Source organism: Acanthochromis polyacanthus, chromosome 21 (assembly GCF_021347895.1).
Source record: "Acanthochromis polyacanthus isolate Apoly-LR-REF ecotype Palm Island chromosome 21, KAUST_Apoly_ChrSc, whole genome shotgun sequence".
Classification (NCBI taxonomy): Eukaryota; Metazoa; Chordata; class Actinopteri; family Pomacentridae; genus Acanthochromis; species Acanthochromis polyacanthus.
This window is the reverse complement of record NC_067133.1, coordinates 1,369,634-1,383,932: the sequence shown is the minus strand read 5'-3', so window position 1 is coordinate 1,383,932 and position 14,299 is coordinate 1,369,634. Positions and strand designations below refer to the sequence as shown.

Genomic DNA, 14,299 nt, shown 5'->3' with positions numbered 1-14,299 from the left:
GTCGTTTTTGGCCCGCAGGGCACATATTTGACACCTCTGATCTAGACCTTACGAAGCCATATGTTGTTGAACATCGGAACCTCCTTTGCTTATGTGATAGAGGGGAACCCTTTAAAACCGAACACAACACAGGAAACAAGCAGAAGGGAAACCTCTCGCTCCGAGTCCGCTCCTACTGCGCATGTCCACAACGCAAACCTCAAGTTTTATCAGTGGGAGGGAAGCGACGAACACGCTGCTTTTGAAGAGGACTGACAGCTCAGCTCCCTTCCTGCCACTCATTTCTCTTCGGATTCATACAGATTTCATTTTAAAGCCTCCAGCTAACTCACTTTTACTACAAACTCCGTCCAGAAGCGAACAAACGGCGACATTTGCCTCCTGACTGACTTCTTCTTCTTCTTCTGCTATGGCTGGCAGCGCCACCAAGACAGTGTACGAGATTTTCCAAAGCATGGAGCACGGACCAGCAGCACCTTCCAGCACTGCTACTGCACAGGTAAAGCTCTCAGTCTCATTTATAATAAAAATAATAACTTCTGCTGCTTACTTATAAATGTTGACATGTGAAAACATAGAAAAATATCCCTGCTACATCCATGTGAAATTCATTAACAGCCAGCTAACTGTAACTCACAAGGCAAACATGTGACTTAACTTGACTGGAAAACTAAGTTATGAAAGGTCAAGGGGCCTGATAGATGTCTGGATTATGTTTAAAGTGCTGTGTCAGATTCATTTACATCTATAGCTGACCTCTAGTCGGGCTTTCTGTTATATCAAGAGCCTAAATTAAGTGAATTAAGAGGGATAATATATTATAATGTGACATCAGTATAACCCTAGAGTCTACTTTAATAATGCCAGAGGAGCAAAAATGCACTCATGAACTAATTTGTGCAGTAATTCAGTTATAACTGCTTTGTAAACTGCTTAAAAGTCAAAAGAGAATGCTGCACATATGGAAATATAATGTTTACATGCAACATATTTTTTCTTGTATTATGAATCTGTGACGTTTGGTTGCTTTCTAATTTTATATTTACTTCTATATTTCCAGTGGTAGAATGCTTTGGACATCTGGGCTTGAACCAGTGGATTATTGCTAAAGCGGACAGGACCCAAATTCACAGATTTACTCTTTAAGCAGAACGTATTTATCTCAGTTGAAATGGAGAAAATATTAGAAACACCCAATTCAAACAATACGTTGTAGTAGCTTTATAGACATTTGTTACTTGCCTCTTCAAATAAAATATTAATTTAGTGGTAAATTCATTGCTTTAACCCACCTGTTGTCTTTATTTACAGGCACCAAAAAATATTGTTTCCTTGTCTGAATTTTTTTTTTAAAAATCCCCAAATTTCTGAAAATTTGCCAAACCTTCAGGAAGAAAATTCAAATAATTCCTTAAAGTTTGCCTAAGTTTTTTTTTTTTTTTTTTTTTTTAAATCCCCCAAATTTGGCAAGAAAATTCTTGTAAATATTTTCAAAAAATGAATAAAAATCTTCCAAAAATCCTAAAATATCTAAAGTGATTCCATATATATCAGTAAAACTTCTAATATTTTTTTTAAGAACATTCACATAAAAATCAACCAAAATCCAGAAAAATTCACTGGACTTAAAAAATATTTTTAACATTTCTTTTTTCCATCAAAAAATGTTCAAAAATTTCCCAAAAATGTAGAAAAAGCGGACATCAGAAGTTTCACTGTGAAAATATATATTATTTTCCACATTTTCAAACTTTAAAACGAGTCAATTATGACCTGCAGGACGACACGAGGATTAATTTGACAAGTCACATCTAATTGGACACAAAACATTAATGTCACTGCTTATTAAATTTCTATTACTGAAATATATTTCACCAGAGAAGCTTCAGTTTAGGTGGTTCAGAGCGATGTGGGGCTCTGTACTTTGGTCTTCTGTCTGTAAATAGTTGACACAGACAGACTTCCCTTTTATCAGTCACTGTCCACCAGAGGAGGCGTCCTCCTGACCAATAAAATGTGAGCACTGGGTTGAGTATCGCTCGTCTGCAGTGTCAAAAAGGTCATTTAGAGGCAAAAATGTGACATTGTTAATGCGTTCTTCTTGTTGTGGCAAAGAAATGTTCCTTGATGTTGCTCTCTCATCTCTGAGGTGCATCATTAGTAGCGCTGCAACTAAGCATTATTTTTGTGTGTTTATATTAATGTGTTTACTATTTTCTTGATTATTTTTGGGGCTTTTAAGACATTAGACAATATCGAAAATTGTCCTTCACAGTTTTAGGATGTCTTGTTTTGTCTGACCACACTCCAGAACCATCTGCAAAATGAGTTTTTGTTCCATTGCTGACCTCCAGTTTTCTTTTCTTCTCCATCAGGCCTGGCTGGATCATCATTCCCGCTCTCTGGGTCTCTTCATCGATGGCAAGTTTGAGCGTCCAGCAGACAGACGGAGCCACTCCCTGTCTGATTCTAAAGGTGAGCGCCTGAATTTACAGAACACAGACAGGTGATGGAGATCTGCATTTTAAATTTGTAGATCAGTCTATAATTGAGGGACTTTAGAAGTCCATGGATAGATCTTGCACACATTTTTACTGAAAGTAAAAAAGTAATAATGTTTTTTATGTTCATATCTTTACCCCTCTGTTCTCCAGGCACTGTTGTGTGCAGCACAACCCTCGCTAAAGAGGATGATATTTCCCAGTGTGCCTCCTCCTCTGTTAACGGCTACAAAGCCTGGAGCAGCCTGACCTGCTTCCAGAGGGCCAAAGTGCTCCTCAGGTACACTAATCGCTCATTTCAGGAGCTCTCAACTCTCGAATGTGAAGGTTGATGTTGCTTTTCCTCCGCTACCAGGATGGTGAGTGTTCTCGGGCAGCACGGACAGTGTGTGTCGGAGCTGTGTGAGATGTGTGAGGCCTCCTGCTCGTCCTCCAGCCTGGTCAGACTGCTGCAGTTCTACAGCAGCTGGGCTCAGCTCAGAGACACTCTCATCACCAGCTGGACACCTCTGGGTGAGGGAACGCCAGTACAATTAGCCATTAATGTTCATATTTTTGGAGTTTTTTGTAATCTTGTTTGCTTTTTCTGCTCTCTAGGTGTGGTTGAAGTCGTCACCTCTGATGAGTGCTCACTATATTCCCTCATGCTTAAAGTCTTACCAGCACTGGCCATGGGTAAGACTCACACAGCATGTTTGTACTTCTATCTTTGATATAATACGTTCTCTACCTCATGAAGCTTTGATTATACGACTTGTGGATACGCACATGGAAAGCTACAAACACCTCAGACACGCAGTTGTTTCTATTCTGCTTTTCTGGACTCCTGGAGTCTGATTGGAGGCTCTAATGCACACATGCACAGTACATTGTAATTACGAAAAGCACCCAGTTATATTAATATGTAAACAAGTGTTGCTACAAAGTGATCTAAATAGAAACAATGCTAAATGAATCTCAAGTCTCCTCTCAGGATTCGTTTTTCTTTTACCTCTGTCTCTGTCCCTCTTTGCCTTCTTTTCCTCCTCTGACTTGGCGCTCTTCCTTTTTTATTTGCTCCGTAGTTTCCACATTTACTTCATTTGTTCTTGGTGCCATAAATCGAGTCTTAGCTTTCCCAGGATGTTTGAGACCTGATGGCAGACAGAACTGCAGTAAAAATGATGCTGATATGGAAGCAGTTTAAATGCAGACAGTGTCATTATTCTACATAATGATTAGTGTCTGCTGCCACTTCAACCATCACAACTGAATGTAAAACATCAAGACTAATCTAAACTTGAATCTAACTGGAACCCTCAAGCTAAGCTAAACCCTCAAAGAGCCTTTTGAAAGTCAAATATGGATCCAAAATGTCCTCACTTCTCACAGTTTTCCTCTAACCCAGTGTTCAAAATTCAGATTCAGGCGCAGAAAGATTTACACTCTGATAAAGTCAATAAATGTCCTTATCACTAAGGACATGACTGCATCCAGTAATTACTTCCATTACCTTTCAGTCTGACACACCAGAAAAAGGTTACAGGTGTTCAGTCTGCTGTTGGCTTTCTTCTCCCTTCTGCTGTCTCCTAAATGTCCTTTCCTGCGGGAAACAACAAGCGTCAAGCAGCGACCTACCACAGTGAAAATGTGACGTTTTAACGATGGTTTGGATGGTGTAATAAAGCAGCCCTGTTAATCATCGGAGTTTGTTTGTCTGTTTGTCTGTTAACAGCAATAACTCAAAAAGTTATGGACGGATTTTCACCAAATTTTTACAGAATGTCCGGAAGAGCAGAAGTAACGATTAGATTTTGGAGGTGATCCGGATCACCGTCTGGATCCAGGATTTTTTTGAAGGACTCTGTACAAGAGATGGCCGCCAGAGTCCTTCAAAAAAATCCTGGATCCAGACGGTGATCTGGATCACCTCCAAAATCTAATCGATTGTTACTTTTGCTCTTCCGGACATTCTAAAAATTTGGTGAAAATCCGTCCATGACTTTTGAGTTATGCTGTTAACAGACAGACAGACAGACAGACAGACAGACAGACAGAAAAACAGACAGACAGACAGACAGAAAACAGACAGACAGACAGACAGACAGACAGACAGACAGACAGACAGACAGACAGACAGACAGAAAAACAGACAGACAGACAGACAGACAGACAGACAGATGGCCTGGCGGAGGTCTGCGCTCTCCGAGTGCTTTTCTAGTTTTTATTTACTTTATGAATTACTGGTTTTAGTGCTAGTGCTTCCCTTCCTGTGTGCAAATTTTGTCACTATATTTGTGTGAAAATCATCAGTGCAGCCTTTTCTTAGACCACTGTGGTTAGTTTAATGGAATAGAAACACATCAGTTTTGTTTTTTAGCAGAATGTTAAAGAGCCATTCTTGCACTACAGAATGGTCTGGCTATGTGAGACCAACTATCTATTAATTATCTAATTATTTTGTTGAACAATCAATTTATTATGTGGTCTACAAAATACTAGAAAACAGTAAACTGCAAATTCTCACTTGTGATTGGATGAAATTGGGCATTTTTGTCCTTCAACTAATCGACTTAATCATTACAGCTCCGACAAAACCCCAGATTTAGATTCTTTTTGATCCAGACCTGTGTAAGGTGTGTTGGTTCTAACTGAATCCTTCCTCCTTCTAGGTAACTCTGTGATCGTTGTTCCTGGTCGCAGCGCTGCCCCTCCAGCGCTCCTCTTGGCTCAGCTCTTCACAACAGCTGGACTCCCTGCAGGGGCTCTTAATGTTCTAACAGGAAGTGATGTCACGCTATCTGCTAAAGTGGCCCAAAACCCCAACGTCAGCTACGTCACTTACAGCGGCAACAAGGAGGTCAGTGTGTGAGAGAACTGGTGTAGCTGTGCATGCGTTCTGAAGCTTCCAGAGCTGATTTTACAACTTCTCCTCCAGGATGGGGTGACTCTGTGTCAGAACACAGCGGGGTTGGGGGTTCCTGTGTCCGTCTCCCCGTGCATCGGAGCCACCTGCCCCTTCATCGTCTTCGAGTCAGCGGACGTCGACAGCGCCGTGGATGAAGTGATAGAGGCTGCCTTCAAGAGGAAGAAAGAGGTGATGCATATAAAACAGGAAGTACTCCGTCAAGGCTGCTCATTCCCCCATATGGCATCGTCAGAAATGCACCATTTTTTGTAGACATGCTGTATTTGTTTATGGCAACATAGAATGTGTCCATCTAATATAGAGGTACCCACAAACAGCATGACCTTGCACTGAGCACAGGCGTGTGTTGTGCATGTTTACATTATGTACAGATACCGAATCATGTGACCTAAAAAGTTTCTGGACACCCTTAAAATTTTACATCATCTCAAATATTATCATGAAATGTTTGTGGAAAATCTTGTTTGTGTTTCAAAAGGTGTGGCTGCATTACACAGACACAAACAAATACAAATAATTTTTTTTGTTTATTGTTTACAAGAAAAACTAAATCCTACTAAAACAACTCAAAGTTTCCAATTTTTATGGAACCGATCAGTTTTACATTTTTAATGTCTTTTTTAGGATTTCTTTAGCATTATGGCTGTGATTGTACTAAAAGAAATTACAGTTGAAGACCTAAGAGCGATTCTGAATGCAAAATTTCACACATGTATGGGTGTACGAAAACTTTTTTCCACCACTGTATGCTGGTGGCGGGAATTGATGAGACTCAAAAACACACCCACAACTTAATCAATTGTTCCTTGCATCATTTACAACGGTTAAGTCCTGATAAGTCCACAGTGGTGGATTTGTAGTAGAATCACAATCATGTGATCATCAGCAGGCAGCTGTTGTCATGGTTACAGTGATGCTGTGCCGCTATCTCACAATAGTTGGGTTTCCATTACAGTTTTTCGCAAAATAAAAGCGATATTTCTAAAATTTTGACAAAGTATATTTGCGCTTTGAACGTGTTTCCATTGAAGGTTTCTCTGGGCAGAAGCATCGTAACTCTCGTAAAATATCATCCCGCGAGATTTCACTGCAGGAAGATGGACGAACCCTTTCTCCCTCATTTCCGCTTCTATCTCCTTCTAACACTCTGCATTCCTCTGCTGTTTGCTGTCTAGTATGGCAGTGATGTTTTTCTCAAGAATAATGGCGAGAAAAGTCTCGGTCTCCTCTTCTGTCCACACGTACCGCGCCATGTTTACTCCGAGAGAACTGGTCATGTGACCAGGTACGTCACGTCCGGTGACGTATAATTGCGGAAAAAGTGTTTCCATTGCGCTTTTGCGATATTTTTCAATATCGAAACGTCTGAAAAACCGCCTCATGAGAGCGTAAAAACTTTTTAGCGATATTTTAGTCCTTTTTCGAAATTCAGGTGTTTCCATTACCGTTTTTTTATTGCGGTATTTACATTTTACACATATCTAAGGGTAATGGAAACGCGGCTAATGTTACAGAAATCTTTAACAAATCCGTGGATCCAGACTATGAGCTGCGTCACTGCCAAAATCTAATCACTTGGTCATTTCTGAGCTTCACTGAAAATTTCATCCAAATCCATTAGTCCGTTTTTGAGTAATGTTGCTAACAGATAAACCAGCGCCGATCGCCACTGAACTCTGCTGAGGCTCCGCCTCCTTGGCCTGAGTAAAAATGATCCAGTAGAAAGGATGAGGCTTCTCTCTGACAATCCTCTCCGCCTTTAGGTCCACTGGGTGTTGTGTGTCCAGGAGAGTGTGGTGGACGGCGTGATGGATCGTCTCAAGCTGCGTCTGGCAGGAATGAAGTGCGTTTCGCTGCTCAGTGATGAACACAGGGCCCTGGTGGACGCTGCAGTACAGGAGGCTCAGCAGCAAGGAGCCACGGTTAGTAGGAAAACGTTTGAAATTTTAGTATAGTTTACAGTGATGTGAAAAAACTGAAGCAAGCAGCTCTTACCATTTAAGAAGATGTTACCAGCAGGTGTCTCCTTTGTCTCCTGGATTAATAAATATTTTCTTTCCTCTGTCCTCAGTTGATCCAGTCCAGCGCTGCCCCCCCTTCAGGAGTCCAGTACCCTCCCACGGTGCTCTGTAATGCAGCCCCCTCCTCACCATGTGTGGTCACCCCGACTCCTGGACCTCTGCTGCCTCTCATGACCTTCAGAAGCAACACAGAAGCAGTGACTCTGGGTGAGGAGGGCTCTGCACAGCATCATTACTTCACTGAAAATGAGTGGTTCCTACACGACATCATCAAAGGTTTCTGTGTTAAGTTATACACATGTTTTGGGGGGATTTCTTATACACTGGTCTCTGTTGTGTTCAGGGAACCACAGTCCTCATGGTCAGGCTGCTTCCATCTGGACTGAAGACCTGACTCTGGCTCTGGAGACAGCTAATGGGTACACATTCGTATTCTTTCTCTTCTGTTTGTTTTTCACTTCCATCTTCCGCTTCCTTTTTGTGTTTATCTTTAGCTGAATAGTCCCCGTGTTCACCTAATCTGCTTCCTCTTCCGTTTTACTTTTCTTACTTGTGTTTTCATGTTGGTAAATCTCTTCTTTCGGTCCTCCACAGCCTTTTTTTCCCATTACTCCTGCTTTCTAGTCAGGCAAAACTAACCTTTAATTAATTTATAAGCAGCTGACAGACTTCTGAATGTCCTTTCAGTTTCTATTTGTCACCTCTTCTCTGATGCCTTTATTTCTCTCCACTCATGGTTTGTTTTTGATCTTTTCCCAGTCTGTCCGTCGGCTCAGTGTGGGTGAATTCCCACTCGGTGTCTGATCCCTGTCTGCCTTCATCTGGTCACAAAGACAGCGGCACCTGCACCGATGGAGGACAGGAGGTGGGTTCCACTGCAGTCAACATTCTGACAAAGTAAAAGACTTCCACTTCCATTGTGCTCCTAAAAACAGACCAGAAGCATCAAATGGAGACGTTCTCAGTGTGTTTAGCTACAGGGTTTTCTGTTAGACCCACAGCATTACTGAAGACAGTCAGAAAAAGTCTGAAGAATAAGAAGGACTGGGACGGAGTTTTCTCGTTGTTTTATTCCCAAATTCTTTCCCATGTAGTCAGTGTAGTCACATCATTTAAACTGATTAAAGTAAGTACTTAATTTGCTGTTTAACAACTTGTTGACACACTCTGGTACGTGTCGATCTCTTTTCAAATCACAGAATCAGTTGTATGAATGTTAATTTTGGATTTTATTGAGCTCTAACTGGCAGCTGTGTGTCTTCTTTTGGATAAACATTGTCTCCACCATATTATTTTTACACCACATAGGAGGTGTTGAGTATCAGAAATCACAGACATCTTTCACTTCAAATTCAGACGAGAAAACTGATTAAAGAGGTCGTTGCTTGTTAACGCTCATTATTGAGATAATTGGAGCGGAATGGTCTTGTTGGAAAATTTAGATTAAATGTCTGCCAATTTAATTTGAATGATTTCATCAACTGACAGGTGGTAAAGCTTTACAATAAACTGCTCCGTGCTTTTATTGCAACCAACAGATTATTTATTTATTGAAGTATTCTGTGATATTTCTACTATTCTGATATCCTTTTATTGTGTTTAATTTCTTCTGGAGCTCCACAGATACCAGCATCTTCAAAGATTAAAAAGCATAAAAGATATGTAAGTGACTTTATGTTTCCCTCCTCTGCTTTCTATCAGGGTCTTTACCAGTTTTTACGTCCGTCCTCTTCTACCTCTCGTCCTCGATCCTCCCATGTTTCAATGGACTACTCTAAGTTTGGAGCGGCAGCATCTCCAGCTGTCTTTCCGAATGAATCAGACTCTTCCAGGTGAGGTTCAACGCTCTCTCAACATTTAATCTAAATAGTTAAATGAGCCACACAGTGCTAATCTGTTCATCTCTCTGCCCTCAGTGCTCCTCCAGTCTACCAGCAGTTTGTTGGCGGTAAAGCCTGCAAGTCGGTGTCTGGCAGCAGTGTGGCCGTAAAGTCACCAGGGGGCGACAGAGTGTTGGCTTATTGTCCAGACGGAGGCCGGAAAGACGTCCGCAACGCTGTGGAGGCTGCTATCAAAGTCCAGCCTGGGTAAGAGCTTCACCAAACAAAGATATACAAACGAGCAGCACATTATAATGCCAAAGTCCAACAATCAGACAACACAAACATCCACTGACAAAGCAAATCAGAAAGACGATCTGGATTTGTTCCAGGAATCGACCCGAACAAACTTTAAAAAACTGACTCTGAGCTCTGAGTTGACAAAGAAAGATGACCTCAGTGTGTGTTAATATGTGCCTGGAAAAGACTCATCATGTTACGATTGCCTCTGAAATTTTAATATAAACTATACATACAAGGTTCTTTTTAGTTTGTTTCTTACATTTTTTCCTGACTGACATTGAGGGACAACATATGAATGTTAAAAATCAGTCCTGACTAAGAGTGGAAGGTGTGTTTTCAGCAGTTTTACATTTATGTAATTTTTGCCTTTAAAAATGTCAATTTACTGCACTTAAATATGTAGAAAAATTAAATATAGCCACCTTAAGGCTGTTTAAAACTGTTTAGGTGACACATATTCATATTATATGTGACTTTTCACCTGTTTTACTCCGATATAAGCACTTTTTATCCCCAGTATGACAGCTTTGATAAGACTGTTACATCAGTGTGACCACAGGAAATCTTATTATTAGATATTAGTTAAATATTACCAGTATCTAAACTTCACATGTACAGATTTCTGAACCATTTCCTACCTCAGTAATGTGCACTACAAGGACAGTGTGTTCATGTTTTCTGCAGAACAGCCTCTGCTTGCTAAAAATAAGGGCTGTGCATAGATTTCTATGAAAGATTACATCACATGAGTGTTAAACATTTTGACCTTTCTCTGAACCTTCCCTGTAAGTCGTTCACAACCTCAACTTTAAAGCAGCCCTCTCACATCGATGGACTTAAAACACGGCCGTCAGGTGTGCGGTTTGTCTCCGGTTAAGTCTTCTTGCCCAACGCAGACGTTTAGAGGTGAAACTTGCCCTCCATAAAATATATTTCTTCACTCTTTCAGACACTCATGAGGAAACGTGGTTTGTTATTTCACAACCCAGTAGCCTGTCTAACAGCATCCAAAGTTCAGCTTGACTTTGATAGCTGATAAAAACATGAACTTGCTGAGCCAAAACAAAGTCCACAGGTAACAGTCTACTGAGTTTAACAACAATTAAGTCTTATATTCAAAGGTCATTCTGCATTAAAAGCACAGTCTGTTGTTTTTTTCTGCAGGGCAATAGTACTTCTACCCAGATTTTGACCAAAAATCCTTAAATATAACCTGATTAACTCCAATATTACACATGTCAGCAGTGGCTCCAAGGCTTCTTTATTATTATTTGATTAGAATAATCCCTTCCCTTCCTCTAGCTGGATGAAAAAGAGTCCGACCGCCCGAGCCCAGTCCCTCTACTCTCTGGCTAAAGGCCTCGAGTCGAAGAAGCAGGACGTTGCTAAATCTATGAGCCTCCAGACCGGCCTCTCAACGGAGGAATCTGGGAAGGAGGTGGATCTCAGCGTCTCCAGGCTCAATGTTTGGGCGGCTTACTGTGACAAAATCAGGGGAGGATCTTTGGTGAGGAATTTATGAAAAACTTTCTATAAAAGACAATTTTCAAGAAGATCAGCTGAATGATCTGAGCTTCAGTCTTTTCCCTCTCCTTCAGCCCATGCCGTCGTCGGGCTCTGCTCTGTCCTTCCCTGAAGCCCTGGGAGTCGTGGGCGTCGTCCTGCCCAACAGAAATCCCCTCCTCTCCATGGTAACGCTTCTTGGGGCAGCCGTCGCCACGGGCAACGCTGTCGTCATGGTGCCCAGTCAGAAGTATCCCCTGCCCGCTTTGGCATTCGTTCAGGTGAGGATGTTCATTATGACGGGCAGCAGATTGGTTCAGATGAAAAGTCAAACAACAATCCGGACTGGAGCGTACCTGACCCTTACGTGTTTTTAGCATCCATTTTAGTGTAAAAGATGAAATTGCTGCAGGCTCTTTCAAGCATTAAAGAGAGAAAATGTGAACTTCAGATATATGTTTGGAGGAATAAAGATCCCTCACATTACCACATGAAACAAACAGTAAGGTCACACATCCTCGTCTTTACCTGGGAAATTACCCACCATTCGTCTCCAAACTCCTAAGATTAGCATGCAAAGAGTGGATTGAAATGCACAAATTTGCGTTCTCCCTTGCAGATTCCCTCTTAAATCTGCTCTAGATTAAACGGAAACCTGACAATAAACACAAGGCCGTCCTCCAGTTTGCTGAGATCATCGGGTTTCAAAGACAAATACAGCTGACTGTCATTCAGAAAGAGAACAGCTGTGTTAAAGTAAAGATTTTGCTGAGTGCAAAATGTGGTAATGTCACTAAAAAACACCCGGTTACACCCGTTTATGCACCCCTAAACACTGATGTTATCTTTTTATTGCCTTTTCCTCCTCAGGTGCTCCAGTCTTCAGACCTGCCAGCCGGTCTTGTAAATATTATCTCAGGAGATGGAGACCAGATGACGGCGGCTCTGGCTAATCACAGCGTCATCAAAGCCATCTGGTACTGGGGCAGCGCTGAGGTGAGGACACCAAACCTTCTGTGACGAACTCTTCTCACCCAGCCCTACCTCACGTATTCACATTCACTCTGTTTTTTTCTGACATAGGGCTGCCAGTACCTCCAGCACACCTGCACCAACCCCCTGAAAACCCTGCGCCTGTTCTGCCAGAAGGACGACGGAGGGATGGACTGGACTCAGCCTGAGCCCGCCTTCCTGGAAGAAACGTGGAGGAACGCCGTCCAGTGGAAGAGTGTGTGGATTCCTACGGCATAAGAAGACAGAAGCAGGGAGAGTAGAAGAAGAAGGAGAAAGATGGGAGGGAGAGTTACAAATATCCACTGTTGTAACATCAGTCTGTAGGATGTAGATTAAAAAGAAAAGAAGTCAGAGAACAGAGATTCAGCAGCAAAGATGGGGTGAGACATGAAGATTATATGTACTAATAGATTTAAAAATGGATGTTAAAGGGGAACTTTGTTTTTTTTTTTCAACCTGGGGTCTGTTTTCATTTGTCATTTCATACATGTGAGTGATGGAGAAATGAATTTTAGACGTAGTTCCAGTATTTAGCCAGGCAGGCAGCTTAGCAGCTCAGCTAGCAAAGTATGGGGCAACTTGCCCCCCCGCATCAAAGTCCGCCCTAACGTGCTTTTTTTCCCCACACTGACCGGCTCAGATAGTCTCAACGAGTGTCCCACAACATACTAGAGATGAGAAGTGAACGAAAACCTCCACATTACCTGGTGATCGCTCTTTGTTGTGGTCTGTATCCAAATCTCAGGACGCTAGAAAGCAAATCTAGTTCCGAAATCGCACGATTTCGGAACTAGATTTGCTTTCTAGCAAATCAGGTTTTTGTTCACTTCTCATCTCTAGTATGTTGTGGGACACTCGTTGAGACTATCTGAGCCGGTCAGTGTGGGGAAAAAAGCACGTTAGGGTGGACTTTGACGCGGGGGGGCCAGTTGCCCCATACTTTTCGCTAGCTGAGCTGCTAGCCGAGCTGCTAAGCTGCCTGCCTGGCTAAATACTGGGGCTATGTCGAAAATTAATTTCTCTGTCACTCACATGTATGAAAAGACATGAAAACAGACCCCAGGTTGACAGAAAAACAAAGTTTCCCTTTAAGGCAAGAGTAGGCAGCATAAACTCAATCTGGGCAGAACTTTGGATTATAAACATCCATAAAGCACTTAAAGCAGACAGACAGGTAGTGTAAAGGTTGATGTCAGTGCTGCAGACATGCTATAAAAATGTGTCTGCGATACCTTAAAAGGCAAACCTATGAGGACTACTGTTGGTTCCACATTCCTTCACTGTGATAAAGATGGCCAGAACAGGGTATTCCTCTTACGTTAAGTGCAATATTAACACAGAACCACACCTATGGAACATTTTAGATGTAAAGATACAGGAGCAGACATGCCTAAATGTAATAGAAGGGCTCTATCATGCATTTTCCTGTTTACGGAGGATGTTGAAGGACGGCATTATTATTAAAATAATACAGCATAATGCCAACCTTAACATGAGATTAGCAAATACAGTTCATATCCTGAGGAGCTCATGTGATATTTTACATGTTTGGCCAAAAACCCTGAGGATTCAGTTTAGAACGCCACAATAAATAGTAGGTACATCCCCGATAGCGCTTCTAGATATGATTGTGGTTCTTGTTTTTGATAAAAATGTGCTTTTTCTACATTTATAGCTACAAGACCTGTTGATTTTCTACCTCTATTTCCTTCTGTAATGCTTTTTGTTCTCAGTCATCACACCTCTGCTTGTGTATTTCTTAACTTTAGGTTCAGCTTTTGTTTCCCTGAGGATTTGAAAGTAACATGTCATGCATCAAGTGTTTTTTTTCTTTCTTTCTCTAAATATGCATCCCCTTTTTCAGGAACTTCAAACCTTGTCTGCCTTAGTGCTTCTCCAATGACTCAGCAAAAAAGAATCAACTTAATCCAAATACACAGATCTACTGTTCTGCGTATATTTGTTACTGTACAATAATACTGTAACTTGTGGAGGGCCTCCTGTTGTTTTGTAAATGCAAACATTCCCGGTGAAATCCTGTTTGTTTCTGAGTCCAAGTTGATTTTGTGAAATAAATCATGATTTCAAATCTGTATGTGTTGCCAGAGAATGACACTGTGGGTCTCTCTGTCTAAAAGCCGTTATTAAAAGAAGATAATTTAATGAATTTACTTGCTTTCTTGTCGTGTTGCTGTTTTACGAGCGCCGTTTGTTAGGTACACCTGTAAA

The 14,299-nt window shown here is 41.5% G+C and overlaps 1 protein-coding gene and 1 long non-coding RNA gene across 2 annotated transcripts; one reads left to right on the top strand and one right to left on the bottom strand.

The window, feature by feature from the left end:
- The first annotated feature begins 147 nt into the window (after positions 1-147).
- aldh16a1 (aldehyde dehydrogenase 16 family, member A1) lies at positions 148-12,418 on the top strand. Its single transcript, XM_051940963.1, has 17 exons — positions 148-499; positions 2,376-2,475; positions 2,655-2,781; positions 2,857-3,014; positions 3,099-3,176; positions 5,153-5,340; positions 5,419-5,577; positions 7,173-7,331; positions 7,481-7,637; positions 7,774-7,849; positions 8,190-8,295; positions 9,132-9,262; positions 9,347-9,517; positions 10,856-11,060; positions 11,152-11,337; positions 11,927-12,052; positions 12,140-12,418. Exons 1-17 carry the CDS (start codon positions 410-412, stop codon positions 12,305-12,307), a joined length of 2,385 nt encoding a protein of 794 aa, XP_051796923.1. The 5' UTR covers positions 148-409; the 3' UTR covers positions 12,308-12,418.
- Positions 2,372-4,177, bottom strand: LOC127531514 (uncharacterized). The gene is made up of 3 exons (XR_007938629.1): positions 3,994-4,177; positions 3,493-3,634; positions 2,372-2,483 (listed from the first exon to the last, which is right to left on the bottom strand). It is a non-coding gene; the product is annotated as an uncharacterized LOC127531514 (long non-coding RNA).
- Positions 12,419-14,299: the final 1,881 nt, after the last annotated feature.